The following is a 13,264-nucleotide window of genomic DNA, read 5'->3' as shown; positions in this document are numbered from 1 at the left end:
AATGGATTCATTCTACCAAAATAGTATTTTAAATAATTTTTTCCCAAATATGCGATCCTCCACTTTTCCGACAAAAGTTTGAATCTTCACTTTTGCATCTAGTACCCACCTACGTCTTCAATGCTGAAGTCCACAAAGGAATATAAGCTAGTTCGAAACTGAGGGCCAAAATGCTTGGATTATGAGGCTATGGCAATGGTGGCCATTAAGCCAAACTTAAAACTATAACAAGTCACCAGAAAATGAAATCTAAGATTGTAGCAACGTAAATGCATTGAATCCCCAATTTACCCTGTACCTAGTTGGTAGGCAACTTACAATTTCAAGTGACATGTTAGCTTGTCCTATGAAAAACCTTTACAGACATTAACAATCTCTCCTATGTAAACTTGTCTTACAGAAAGAACTGAAGAACTTTGAGAATTTCTAGACATTTCTAGAATAGAACCAGAGAACTTCTAGAATTTCTGGACATTTCTGCAATCTTATTTATAAAGCTTTTAGATTTTATTCACTATATGATGTCGAGAATTTTGTAATTTTCTTTAGGAAATTTGATTTTTTTCATGGTTCTAGCCAATTAAAAATAAGAAAAATCATATTTTTAAATTATTGAAAATGAATATTAATAATTAATGATAAAGTTTTTGTTAAAAAGAATTTCATACTTTATTACTATTGGTGGGTCAATTTAGTCAAACAAAAAATATGGAACTAAACAATTCCATAAGTATTCCTAACTACGACAGGAAATAATAATTTAAATCATGATATACAATTTATGTAAATGTTGAAACAGATCATGATGGATTACATCTTGTAAATCAACTAAATGTTAGATGTCATTCACTTGACGGTGTATGAGTTGCTTGTACAGATGTGTTATGAGTACTTGGTGAATATCATGTGTTGATATTCTGAAAGGCCAATACTCATGATATCAAAATGGTGGAAACCTTCTGATCAAAGATATCCTTAAAATTTGTCATTTTGGAAATCTTCTGATCAAAGATATCCTTAAATTTGTCATTCCTAACATTGTTATCTATCTATACGTGTGTGTGTGTGTGTGTTTGTGGGAGAATTTAATATAATAATAATTCATGGAAATTTTATATATATATATATATATATATATATATATATATATATATATATACAAAATAATAATTAAAATCCATTGTTATATATTTAACAAATAGTCTCTTCTTGGATTATTATCAATATATAAATATAAAGGATGGAAAATACATACCGTACAGGCAGTGCTATTACATGTGCAGCGATCCAAAATTTAACATATATAATGACTCATTCCTCTCTGTAAACTCTTTGATGCCATAAGTGGACTTCAAATCGGTAGATATCATGTAGAATCCTAGATTTAATGACCCTCACAAGCTGATAATGCTAAAAACGAATAGAGTCACTAATAATGTCACCTCATCTAAAGTTTGTTTCTTCCAACGGACCTATCACATGAACATCCAAAGGGGCAAGGCATCAGCATTTAAAATACCATTTATTTCACAATACAACATAAATTCATTATGTATTCAAACAGATTCTTGAATAGAATAATCAGCATCCTCTATTGATGTATTTTGTCCAACAAATTGTCTTCTACATGTTGAGAAAAGGTCCACTAGTGCTCCAACTGCATCTCCTCAATATATCTCAGGCTCACATTTTAACAATGCTTTGCATTTTGTCAAATATTTTTCACCGCTACTCACCATCAACGTACCTAGCATTGGAAGCAGCTCTTAGTTTTGCATTTAATTCCACCTGTGTTATCAAGTCGTTCAGTAGCACCCCCAAGACCTCATCCAGATTGAACCAAGTCTGGGTCTAGATACAGCCTGTTATTGGTCCAAGCAAGGTCCATCCCACCTCTAGTTTAGGTCTTTCTAAATCCAGGGACACCCAAACAGCATTTGCACCCAGAAATATTTATGTGGACCACCCAAGTCAAATTTGAGCATTTAAAAAAAAATCTCCAAAAAGGTCATTTCAAGACCCAACCCTAATCTAACCACTAAAAACATCAAAAAGGTAAAACCAATTTCATTTATGCTCAAGAGATTCAAAAATACAAGCATTTTCACATTCATCTTTTAGTAGAGCCTGATATGCTTCAAGTCTTTTGACTATTATTGACAATTTTCCAACTACAACTTTTCTATGTTTCCTCAGTCAAAAGTTGGAATTCTTTGATTCATTCTTGAACTTTTAAGCATTTGTAGAGAAACAATCTAGCAAAATGGAAGAATCATTCCTTGAAAGAAACGGCAAATTATATGATACACTTTGAATCTTTGGCATCACCTACCAGGAAGAAGCCATTACTTGTGTGTTTATATACAAAACTGAGTCCCTCACAAAGTTGTAAAGGAAGTAACTCAATTTGAAGTTTTGACTAGTCAAAAACCCTTACTTAAGCAATCTGAGGGCTTGATTCTCATGCATGGGCCTACATTCCAACATAGAAATGCAAGGTCATGGATCCATAGATCAAGCCTTGCATATTTGTTGGATACCCAATGATGTCAAAGGCTTCTAGATAATAACACACATGAGTTGTTCATTAAAAGAGTGCTTGTTTTGAGGAATCATACTAGCTCTTCTTCAAGTTCTTCTTCATCCATGATCACTTTGGAGTCACTCCATAATGATGATAATTCTTCCAAAGATCATAAGCATCCTACTTTAAATGAGGGATCATCTTTCTCCATTTCAAATGTTGATAGAAGTGATAAGGATTCACATTCTCCTACAGTCACCATTTAGAGGATTATGATTCTCCTCTAGATCTCTATTTTCAAGAGCTCTTTGTGCTCGTAAAACACTAGAGTGAACAGATGATTGGGATGGTGATCCTTTAAATGCTAGAAGAACAAGGTCATAATTTCAGCAAGCTTTGCATCTCTTCGTTGCTTTAGCCCCTGATCACAATCCTTTCAAGAAGCTACGCGTGTCCCTAATGGGATGTAGCTATGCAAAAAAAATTCAATTCCTTGAACTACAATTGGGATCTTATCCCTCCCTAAGAGAAAAAAACGTATTCAATGCAAGTGGATCTATTTGAAATGCTTTAGTGGATCGGTTGATATACATATGGCTTGCTTGGTTGCCAAAGAATTGTAGAATTGACCACTTTAAGACTTTTGCACCAATTTCCAAATTGAACTTCATCTAACTTGCCCTTATTATTGTTGCAACTCATAGATGAGATGTTAAATAAATGGATGCGATGAAAGTTTTTCTTCATAGTGACCTTCAAGAAGAAGAGTAGCTATAGGGATTTGTTCAGGAACCTTCACATGTTTGTTGGCCTTGGAAGTCCCTTTGCGGCCTCAAATAGGTCCCTCGTGATTAGCATGCCAAAATGGACTCCTTCCTTCTAACACTTGGGTTCACTCGTTGACATTTTGATCCAAATGTCTACATTTTGCAACAAAACATTACTTTGATTTTTTGTATTTCCTTACATTTATGGCTTGTCAATCACAAGAAGTCAATCATTCACCATTCAAGAAATGAAAATTGCCTTCATGATTTTTTTTGATGTTAGAATTCAGCCTTTTGCACTAGTTCTTAGGAATTAAGATTGTTTGATCTTCATTGGAGATATTTCTTGTACAACCTAAGTATGCTCTTAATATGTTCTCTAGCTTTTACATGGATGCTTGTAAGCCTACACCAACTCCATTTTGGTTTCAGTCAACCTTGAGACGAAGTGTTCTTCACTTTTGTTGGATGGCACTTTGCACCAACAACTTGGTGGAAATCTTATATACTTTACTCACATGAAACTTGACCTTTTAATGCTATATATGCATGGTCTCTTGATTCATGAAAGAGTCCCATTAACTACATTAGAAAGAAAGCAATAAGATCATTTACCTCATTCAAGGTACTCACAATTATGCAATTCATTGTGCGAAGGGCATGGGTTTTGACTTGTTTAGATACACGAGTTTTAATTGTACAAGTGATTCTTAGAATGACAAGTCTACTTCAAGATATTGCTTCTCTCTTGGTTTTGGTCTAGTTTGTTCCTCGAGCAAGAAACGGATTGCAATTGTTGTTTCATCTACACAATATCGAGGGGCAAATAATGTTGCTACTAAGGCTATTTGGCTTTAGGATATTTTCACTTAGTTTCAGATTACTTTTTGTAAGCCTATAGTCATCTTTTCTGACAACCAAAGTGCCACAATCTCTTGCTATCTAAATCATCAACAAAGGACCAAACACAATGAGATACACATGTCCTACGTCAAGAGTTGATTCATGAACAAATTATTGATCTCACATACTACCCAACATCATATCAAATTGCAAACATCTTCAACAAACCCTGCACTATAGGCAAGTTCATTTGCGAGTTTTGTAGGGGGTGCAACAAGTGTCCCCTTTGGCAAGAGCTTCTTAGTACTATTTGCTTCTCTTTTGTCTAGGGGAGGCTTCTTCTCTTCAGGGAGGACTTCATGGACATGGGTACCTATTACCATATTTTTAAACTTGACTAGAACAATTTGCAAGCATCTTGCATGAGATTTAAATCCCGAGTCAATTTGGCCAATATGTGTCCCAAATGCTTCCAAGTTGTGTTCATATGTATCATCCTAAGTCAAAGGCCAAAGCAAACTAGTTACAAAATGATGTTAGCATTAAGAGCTTATGGTCATGGTGAACCAAAATTTGTTCCCTAGTCCTAAATGTGATGCGACACAATAATGGAATGTACAAAAACGATTTTATGTTGAAAATTATCACTCGATCCATCAAACCAATTTATACTTATCAATTCATTCTTGGTGGTATTTCAAGCAACATGTTCCATTTGTGAGTTAACACAACTCAAGGTTTTCAAGATTTCATAGCTACTTTTTGTGACCTAGTTTCAAAAAATATTTAAATTTAACTTCTAACAATTCGTGAGGAGCTTGTTTTCTAGGTTCTACTAACAATAGCAATCTAGACCTCTCAACAAAATACCATGGCAAAAGAATTAATGATAGAAACATAAATCATTTGGGAAATCATTTTTAAACAGAAAAGCCGACAGTAGGATTTTTTGAAAAAATCAGCAAAAAGTAAAGGACTTATATAAATGATTGAAAGCACCTACACAACCTCCCAAGTTCACCGGTAACTATTGCAAGTCACAAAAGGAGGCCAACCCATCAAGAAGTCATTGGAGTCCCTCCAGAGAAGAAGACAAGAGAATAATATCATTGACAAACAATAAAATGGAGATCAAAACCAGGTGTAAGTAGCAGTCGTTACCAGGGAGCAAAAAGTCATGGAGAAAACCCTCGAGCTCGTCAATGTAGATGTCGAAAAGAGTGGGGGAGAGGACAGCCCTACTTTGCCCTAATGGTACTATGGATAGGGTTTGAAAATCCCTGAGGAGTCTTGAATCTGCCAACAACACTCATAAAGTCTCATAATAGCTGCCAAAAGAGTCTCAAATATCCCAATGTCCCTAAGTCTCTGGAAGAGATATGCTCAAGGGACAAAGTCAAAAGCTTTGTAAAAGTCTACAAAACAATAGTTAGAATAATCAATGGTCAATGGTCTAATAATCAGTGCAAACATTGGCCTGCCCTTGAGCGAGGTAATGTCAGCGATCAAGCTCCTTGGATAAGATAGTGTTCAATACAACGGTGTAGAGTTTGACAAATGTATGCCCCACCATGATGGTCTTGTAGTTGCTAAGATCCAAAACCAATTCAAACTTATGGATCGGATAGATAATATGTTGCGACCAAGAACAATAACACCAACCACTTTTTTAAAGAGCACTATGAGAAAGGACCCAAGAACAATAATACCAAGATTGAAGAGCTCTTATTGGAACTCTTCCTCATCTACAGTCCTGCTACTACTCATACATCATACATGGTGAGGAGGAAATGGGTTGTGGCAAAAAAGCTTCGAGGATTGCAGGAGAGAGCTACAAAGGGATCTACACAGCATTAGGATGAACATTCGCTTCTTATGGTGAAGAAAGAGGTGCTAAGCAAGACTTGGCTAGACAAACGAGGGAAGAAGGGTGGAAAAAGCCAATCAAATTGAGCGGTGGAAGGACTTGTAGACCTCCTAGAACCACTGATTCATAGGGAAAGTACTCTTGTGCTTGGGGCTATGGGAAAGGGGAGAGATGCAATGGGGGATGGAGAGAGGGCAGAATCCCAGATCACAGCCACAAGAAAATCAAACATGGAGGTGGCACCCCCAGAATCAGTGAAGGAATCCTGGGGTAGAAGTCGACGAAGGTGGTGGATGAAGAGGTCACAGTCACTCTCAATGAAGCAAAAGGAGGTGTGGGTGGGGAGAGGCTTTAGATGAGGAGGGAGGCAAGGAGAGGGGGTGTGGGAGGGAACCCTCAGGGTAAGGGTAAGGAGGGAATAATCGGCTAGAGGAAGGCAAGAGATGGTGAAGTGGCCGATGGAGAGGATGAGATAAGTGCAAGAGAGAGCATACTCAACAACACTAGCACTGTCGCGGTGAGGCTAGTAGGTGAAAAGGCCTAAAGAAGGAAAGCAAGAAAGCCCATTCAAGATCACCAAGTCCGAGGACGCACACAATAGTAAAAGATGACCCTTACATGCTTCCTAGTTTAGATCTTTCTCTTTTGCTGGCAAAGGCCTCTCTCTTATAGCATTTGCGTTCAAAGAAAAATGCAACAACCTTCAAAAAGCAACAATGTGACCTTAGAGGTAAAAATATTGCTTTAATCAAATCCTTGAAATGAAGACAAAAGTGGTTAATAGCCCTCACTTTAGGGCTAACATAGATGTTAAGAAACTTTTGTTTTCTATAATATTCGGAAAAATGTTTCTTTTATTTGTTTTTTGATTGAATGGTTGTGCATATGTTTGGCTTAAACTAGGTTTACCCCAAGGTCCACCCTACAAACTCAAGATGCTACTACAAGTGTCTACAAGAATTCTAGGCCTTAAACCCGTGGAAAAGATCTCTTCACAAGCAATGTCAATCACCTCCAAGACTTGATAAACATTGAAGAAAACAGCTTCAAGAAGCTTATGGTGCCTTCCCATATTTAAAGCAGTCTTGTAAGGGTCATTAACTATGCAGAAAATTCTTCATCGCCGCGTCAAAATAAGCATAGAAGGCCACAACCTCAAGCCGAATATACTATCGAAGTGATTAATTGCAATGTATAAACACGCATTCCTGGTAAGATTTTCATGACACATGCAAGTTCGTCATGGAAAGGATACATTGGAGACAAAAGTTCTCATCTTATTTGAACCTTCTTATTAAACCCAATTTTTTTTGTCTAAGTTGCTTTAAATTAGAACCGGTGTAATTCCCTCCCTCATTAATAAATAAGCATGTGCTCTTAGTATTGTGCATACTGTAATTATAGTACACAAATTTATGTTAATGCCATCCTGTTAGCTTTGAAAATGGTGAATCAATATCAAGGATGCAAATGTATAATCCTCAATACAAGCTTCAGTTTTATCCCAGGTATATGAATGGGTAGAGCTAAATCACGATGATGCTAATCTTCATCCAAAATAGCTTTCGCCAGTGCTAAATTTATTTCTTATGTTTTATGAATGTATACATGTGCTAAGGAGCACATCAAATAGATCAATGCAAGGATAACTAGACAAAGATAACAAATAAATACAATCATGTAAGGCATGTAAGTTCCTTGAGAAGTTTTATGTCTTAGGTTCCCAATATTCTACACATATTTATGCTAATATTGTTCCATTAGCTTTTGAAATAGCATCAACATCAAGAATACAGACTTACAATTCTGGGTGCAACCTTCTATTTTATCTAAGTCATAAATGTAACAAAATTGAGAATTGGTGTCATTGATGTTGACATTCTTTTATGCAATATGATTCTCTAGGGGGCATACACAAATAAACTATAAAACATGATATCAAGAAAAAAATTGATTTAACCTTAACAGGTAAATCGTAGTCCTTATCTTGCAGACAACAATACTTACAGATCCGGAAGAGTAATAGGAACAAGAAACCACTTGTCAGCTTCATAAGTAGAAACATTTTCAAACTCCGCCATTTCCACAGAACTTTCGACTACTCTATCTATCCATGTTGCAATCAACTCAAAACCTACAACCAGTAATTTGCGATTTAAGTCCCGACTACAAATATTTGAAATGATAAGCTGTGCAGAATGCATAATCTAATCATGCTTCTACAAATGAGTATTTCAAGTTCAACAAAATAGGAAGCAATAGGAACACAGAGTTTAAAAGACAGAAAATGAATCAACCAATCAGAAAACAATAGAATTCTAATAACTACAAAATTACAGGAAATTCCAGATAATCAATCAGAATCAATCTGTAACCACCAATCCACACCATGGCTTGAAGTGAACCTGGTAACCATATTACATGCATCTGCACCTATCTTTCCAATAAAACTGCATAGTTAATAGTGATGGAACTCAAATTTTAAAAGGTCCATTCTTATACATTTTCATATCTTTTTGTGTTGTATACCAATGACAGGAGTTCTCTTGCCATATGCTGATGATTATTAGAGATCAAATTATATGAGGGAAGGGGCATAGGGAAGGAGCATTGTGAGAGGTTTGAGTGAGCTATCAGAAGCTATTGGTGTGCCAAAGAAGGAAGTATTAGTTTTGTTTTCCCCAGGCTGCTAAGTTTTTCCAAACAACTATGGCAGGATTTCAGACAAGCCTGCTAATGATCCAGTCATAATAAATTCACAAGGAACACAGAAACATGTCATGGATTCATATATTAACAATTCTTTGAATCACACAATCACTGCTGGTGCAGAGCAGTATACAGATGCAGAAATCCAAAAGGAAAACCCATGGAGTCTTCCCAGGAAACAGGATCCTCAAAAGACACAATTAACGAAGTTAAACATGCTGAGAACAGTGATGAATAATTTAAACGGTGTCAAGTATTAATGTTTTGGTAGCAGCAGGAGAGATCATTACCTAAGATGGTTGTGCAAACTTGATTGATGATTCCTTGCTCTTAAGCTTTCTCAATTCAATGATGTTGCATCTTTCCTGGACTACTATGCCTTGCAGTGATTTTGTTATTTTGTTAATACTGATGAGTTCATTCTTTCTCTACAGTATTTATTCTCAGAAGTCTACTGTTACCTTTTTGAGCGTGTTGACGACCGTTGTTGCAGCAATAGTATTTCATCTTCATGATTTTCCTTTCGGTGGTCTCTAATTGCTTAATATGTTCTGAAGATGTATAATGTTCCTTTTGTAACTATTATCACCCTGTATTTAATTAATAATAACAAGGGCCATCAAGCTCAGGTGGAAATGCCATTCATAATGTTATGATCTTCCTTCACACGTCTGCATGGATATGGCATCCCTCGAAGATTCCAGTCGTCTTCTTATTATAACTGCCTTCAGCTTTTCATGTGTAATGGTGATGTCCCCTCAGCTTTCAGTAACAATTATTTTATGGGGTTGTGTTTAATATGCTGGATAATTCAGTATGTCTGGCTTCTTTAGTGGAATTGGGCGTGATTTCAAAGAAAAGAAACATAGCATTTTCTTGTTATTATTGAGAGTTTACATATCTGATGGAGAAGGTTGCTGGTATGCATTTGAGGCAAAAGTTGGAGTTTTATTGCAAATGGAAACAAATGAAGGCAGGAAATTTTCAAAACCATAAGCTTCATTATTTTTGGGTCTGCAGACTGTACTCACACTGTATTGAGCATAACACAAATTGCAGGGAACTTTTGAAATGGGCCTGTACAATGAAGTTTCATAGCAAGTGTGGAGATAATACGGGATGATGACAATGTCGCTAAGAGTCATCCCAGGAATTACGATGAATATTTTCCAGCACGGGTTGGCAGTTTATTTAACGCTTTGAATCTAACAAGTGTTTATGTTTTTTTTTGCAGATACGTATGCGACATATTTTGGGTAAAAGGAATTTCCGCCTGAAGTTCAACACACAAGAGGAACTACTGGAAAGCATTATACACGTTGGAAGTCGAATGGAGAAGACTTTTATTAATCATACTTGTATATTGCAAGGCAATCAACCCGATGGGCTGAGTTTGTGAGAGGATGTAGAGATCATCCTGTGGCAAAGATATCTGTTTCATATTCCGCGCATCACCAGTTCAGTAAACACGTCAAGCTTATAGGTGGATGATGAAGAAATCCACTTGTGCATGAATGGGGATGAGGGTTGCATGCTCACTGTTGATAATTGGGTCTTGATTCCCTGACATGCTTTATCAAGTTGTGATATTGCTATCAGGATTTAACTGTGTGATTTTGAGTCAAACTCATTGACCCATGTTTCATGAGTAGTGATTCAACATGAATCCATCTCTCATGAGAATAAATGGAACACTTAGCACTCATTGGATCTAGGTGATGCTCACAGGGGTGAAGCACCGGGACTTCCTGGGAGGTCACCCATCCCAGTACTACTCCAGCCTGAGCACACTTAACTATGGAGTTTCTTCCATGGTTAAACCCAAAGCTTGCAACCCCATTTGCAAAACCTTCATCAAGATCAAGAAGTTGAGATACGATGGGCAATAGGAGATTTCGAATACATCCATGTCATCTTTTGTGTGCGGCAGTTATTTCTTCTTCTACCATATTATGTGCATGTCAAAGGTGAAAGGAGGATCACGATACACGTCTATGTTGGCAAATTATCATCCAGTGTATTGCACAGGCTTCTTTTAATTTTCAAATATGTTATCAAAAGTAATCGGTTTTAACAACCGATGACCACTTTAATTAGGGGATTTTGTCTTTATGCAGTGGTTAGTTGTAGTTATGAAAAGGTGCGTTATTTGGGAGGCAACCGATTGCCCTTTTCATACTCTATAAATATATGTAAAGAAAAGCTGAAAAGATACTTTTTATAGTTCTTAAAAAAGACGGCAGCTATCTATTTTCAGGCATACATTTTAAATTCACTTTAAAGCAAGAGTTGGAGTTTTGAACTAAGCAAAGAAGATTATAATTTTTTGAGCACCAATTCAGGCATTGTATGGATCGAACTATGCTGAATAGAGCATCAGAAGGTTGAGTGTCTTCAATACAGTCCGTCCAGCAATAAAATCAGTAAGGATTTTAATTGTTTTAGAGTTGGAATATATATAATTCGTCCTTTGTGGTGTTCATTGTCTATTTGTTTATGATTTACTGATTTGATTGGTACATTAAATTGTTTATTGCTATTCAGATTTGACAAATACAAATAAGTGCAAGATAAAAGTTCTTTCCTATTATTTGTATCTATTGTGTCCGCATAATGGTTAAAGCATAATAGACTAATCTGAATACGCCAAAATATAACAATTTCTGGCATCATAATTAGTGAGTTTTTAGAAAAGTTACATCATCAATGTTATAAAGTTGTATGTAAAAAAATATATGTTTGACTCTATTACCCAATTAGAATTTGACACTGATCATAAATCGGCTCATAAATATTGAATCGAATGCTGGCATTTCTCTATCTTCTTTCTTTAAGGATTTTGATTTTATTTAGTAACTCGTTTTAACTCTTTCTTTCAGCAACACACAAATCTTAAAAAAGTAATCAAAGTTTGAAGATAAATAATCATTAATCACAATCCAGATAATTTCCTTGACACTTGCCAGTTGAGGAGTTTGTTTTTGTGTAATACTCCGCTATAATACATCTTGCATCTGAGTTTTGGATTTGGGTAAATAGGCCTTGGTCCAGTGGAACCAAAAGCGCAGAGGATTTGATTTGGTCCTGTCATGTTGGCCAAAATCAGTTAGATACCCAGCATCGAGCAGGCAAGGCTCGTAAGTTTCTAACCAGCGATTTTGATAACCAACAAATAGAAAAAGCACTTAGGTTATATTAATAACTGTTGATGTTATAGTTCAGTCGGATAAATTGACATTGAAATTATAGTCATATATATGATATTTAATATACCTTTTCATATATATATACACACAATATTGAAATTGATAAACATAAACATTAATTATTGCATAGCAGTAGTAATAATAATAAAGTCAATTATTGACTGATCGAATAACGAAGTATACGGTCGTTGTTGTTAAAAAGGCATATTGAACTGTGAGGCCTCACCCCAATCCGTTATAGCTTAGATGTTTTGTGTACATTTTGATATCCGAGACCTCGATATGCTAACAGATTTAGATAGATAGTCGATTTGTCTCATCCATGGAATTGATACTATCATTGTGTTTTACTTTATTATGTGTATAAAGAACCTGTTATTGCATGGGAAGTACTCGAACATGTTTGGAGTAGTTTTATGATATGATACTATTAGACTTTGATGCAATGTAAAATGTTAATTTCTAGTGTATGGAAGAATACTAGTTTGATTATGATGCTTATGACATGCAACTTTTGATATCTTAATACTTCTAGTGAAAACATTGGCGGATTAGGAAAGGATGTTTAACCTGAATTATGTTGATAGAGGTTATTGTTAATTGCATTTACATTACGTATGCTTATTTGATTCCTTGGACTACTGATGCTCGAGTTTGATGTGCAGGAAGTGGAACCATGGAAACTTTACGGGGAAACAAGGCATAGACACATGTTTAATGACTCCGCCAAGGTCAATCTTTGTAAGATTCATAAACCTCGTTGTGATGTGTTTATTTCGTGAACGTGTGATGCATGTGTGTGGTACGATTTTCATGCAAAGATTTGAATGTCTGATGGAAAGTGTTTTAGTGCTTTTGTGTGTGTCACTTGACACTTATATTTGTCATGGGAAACGACATGTTAATTGTCAATGGATCATATGGCCACCTTGCTCCATGTTATATACCACAATTAAGGAACTGGATTATTGTCTTAGTTAGGAGAGGTTATCACCTTTGGAAAAGAAAATTGAAATTTGTATTACCAAGCTTTAGGAAGGTCGTGAAGCAACTCTAAGGCCCAATGTGATTAAAATTAACCTTACCCATGTTAGTGCTATAGGTTAGGGGGTTATTAATGACCTTAATGGTGTCTAGTGGACTTAGGAGACCCCATGAAAATGACATTCTTGATTGAATCCGAAAATTAGAGGGTTATAAATAGAGGCTTGGCTAAACATTGAAACTCACTTGGCAACTCTCTACTTTAGAGACTAATAGGATTTGAAGGAAGGGAAGGGAGCTCTACTGCAAGTATTCATTGCCTTGCTTGGAGGAAGGTTGGTAACATGATCCATGAAGTCTCCTC

General features: G+C 36.0%; 1 protein-coding gene across 3 annotated transcripts in view; it reads right to left on the bottom strand.

The window, feature by feature from the left end:
- LOC149549441 (Rab3 GTPase-activating protein catalytic protein) overlaps positions 1-13,264 on the bottom strand; it is a 238,579-nt gene that overhangs the window by 155,346 nt on the left and 69,969 nt on the right. For all 3 annotated transcript variants that reach the window (XR_016354087.1, XM_089792818.1, XM_089792819.1), the window contains exon 9: positions 8,009-8,135. Coding sequence is in view for 2 of the 3 variants with exons in the window: in XM_089792818.1 (XP_089648944.1) it covers positions 8,009-8,135 (127 nt within the window). In the remaining variant the exon portion in view is untranslated. The remainder of the gene's footprint in view (positions 1-8,008; positions 8,136-13,264) is intronic.

This window comes from Cupressus sempervirens, chromosome 7, assembly GCF_028749045.1.
Source record: "Cupressus sempervirens isolate cs-2001-9-10 chromosome 7, ASM2874904v1, whole genome shotgun sequence".
In the NCBI taxonomy this organism is placed as follows: domain Eukaryota; kingdom Viridiplantae; phylum Streptophyta; class Pinopsida; order Cupressales; family Cupressaceae; genus Cupressus; species Cupressus sempervirens.
This window is presented reverse-complemented; position numbering and strand designations above follow the sequence as displayed.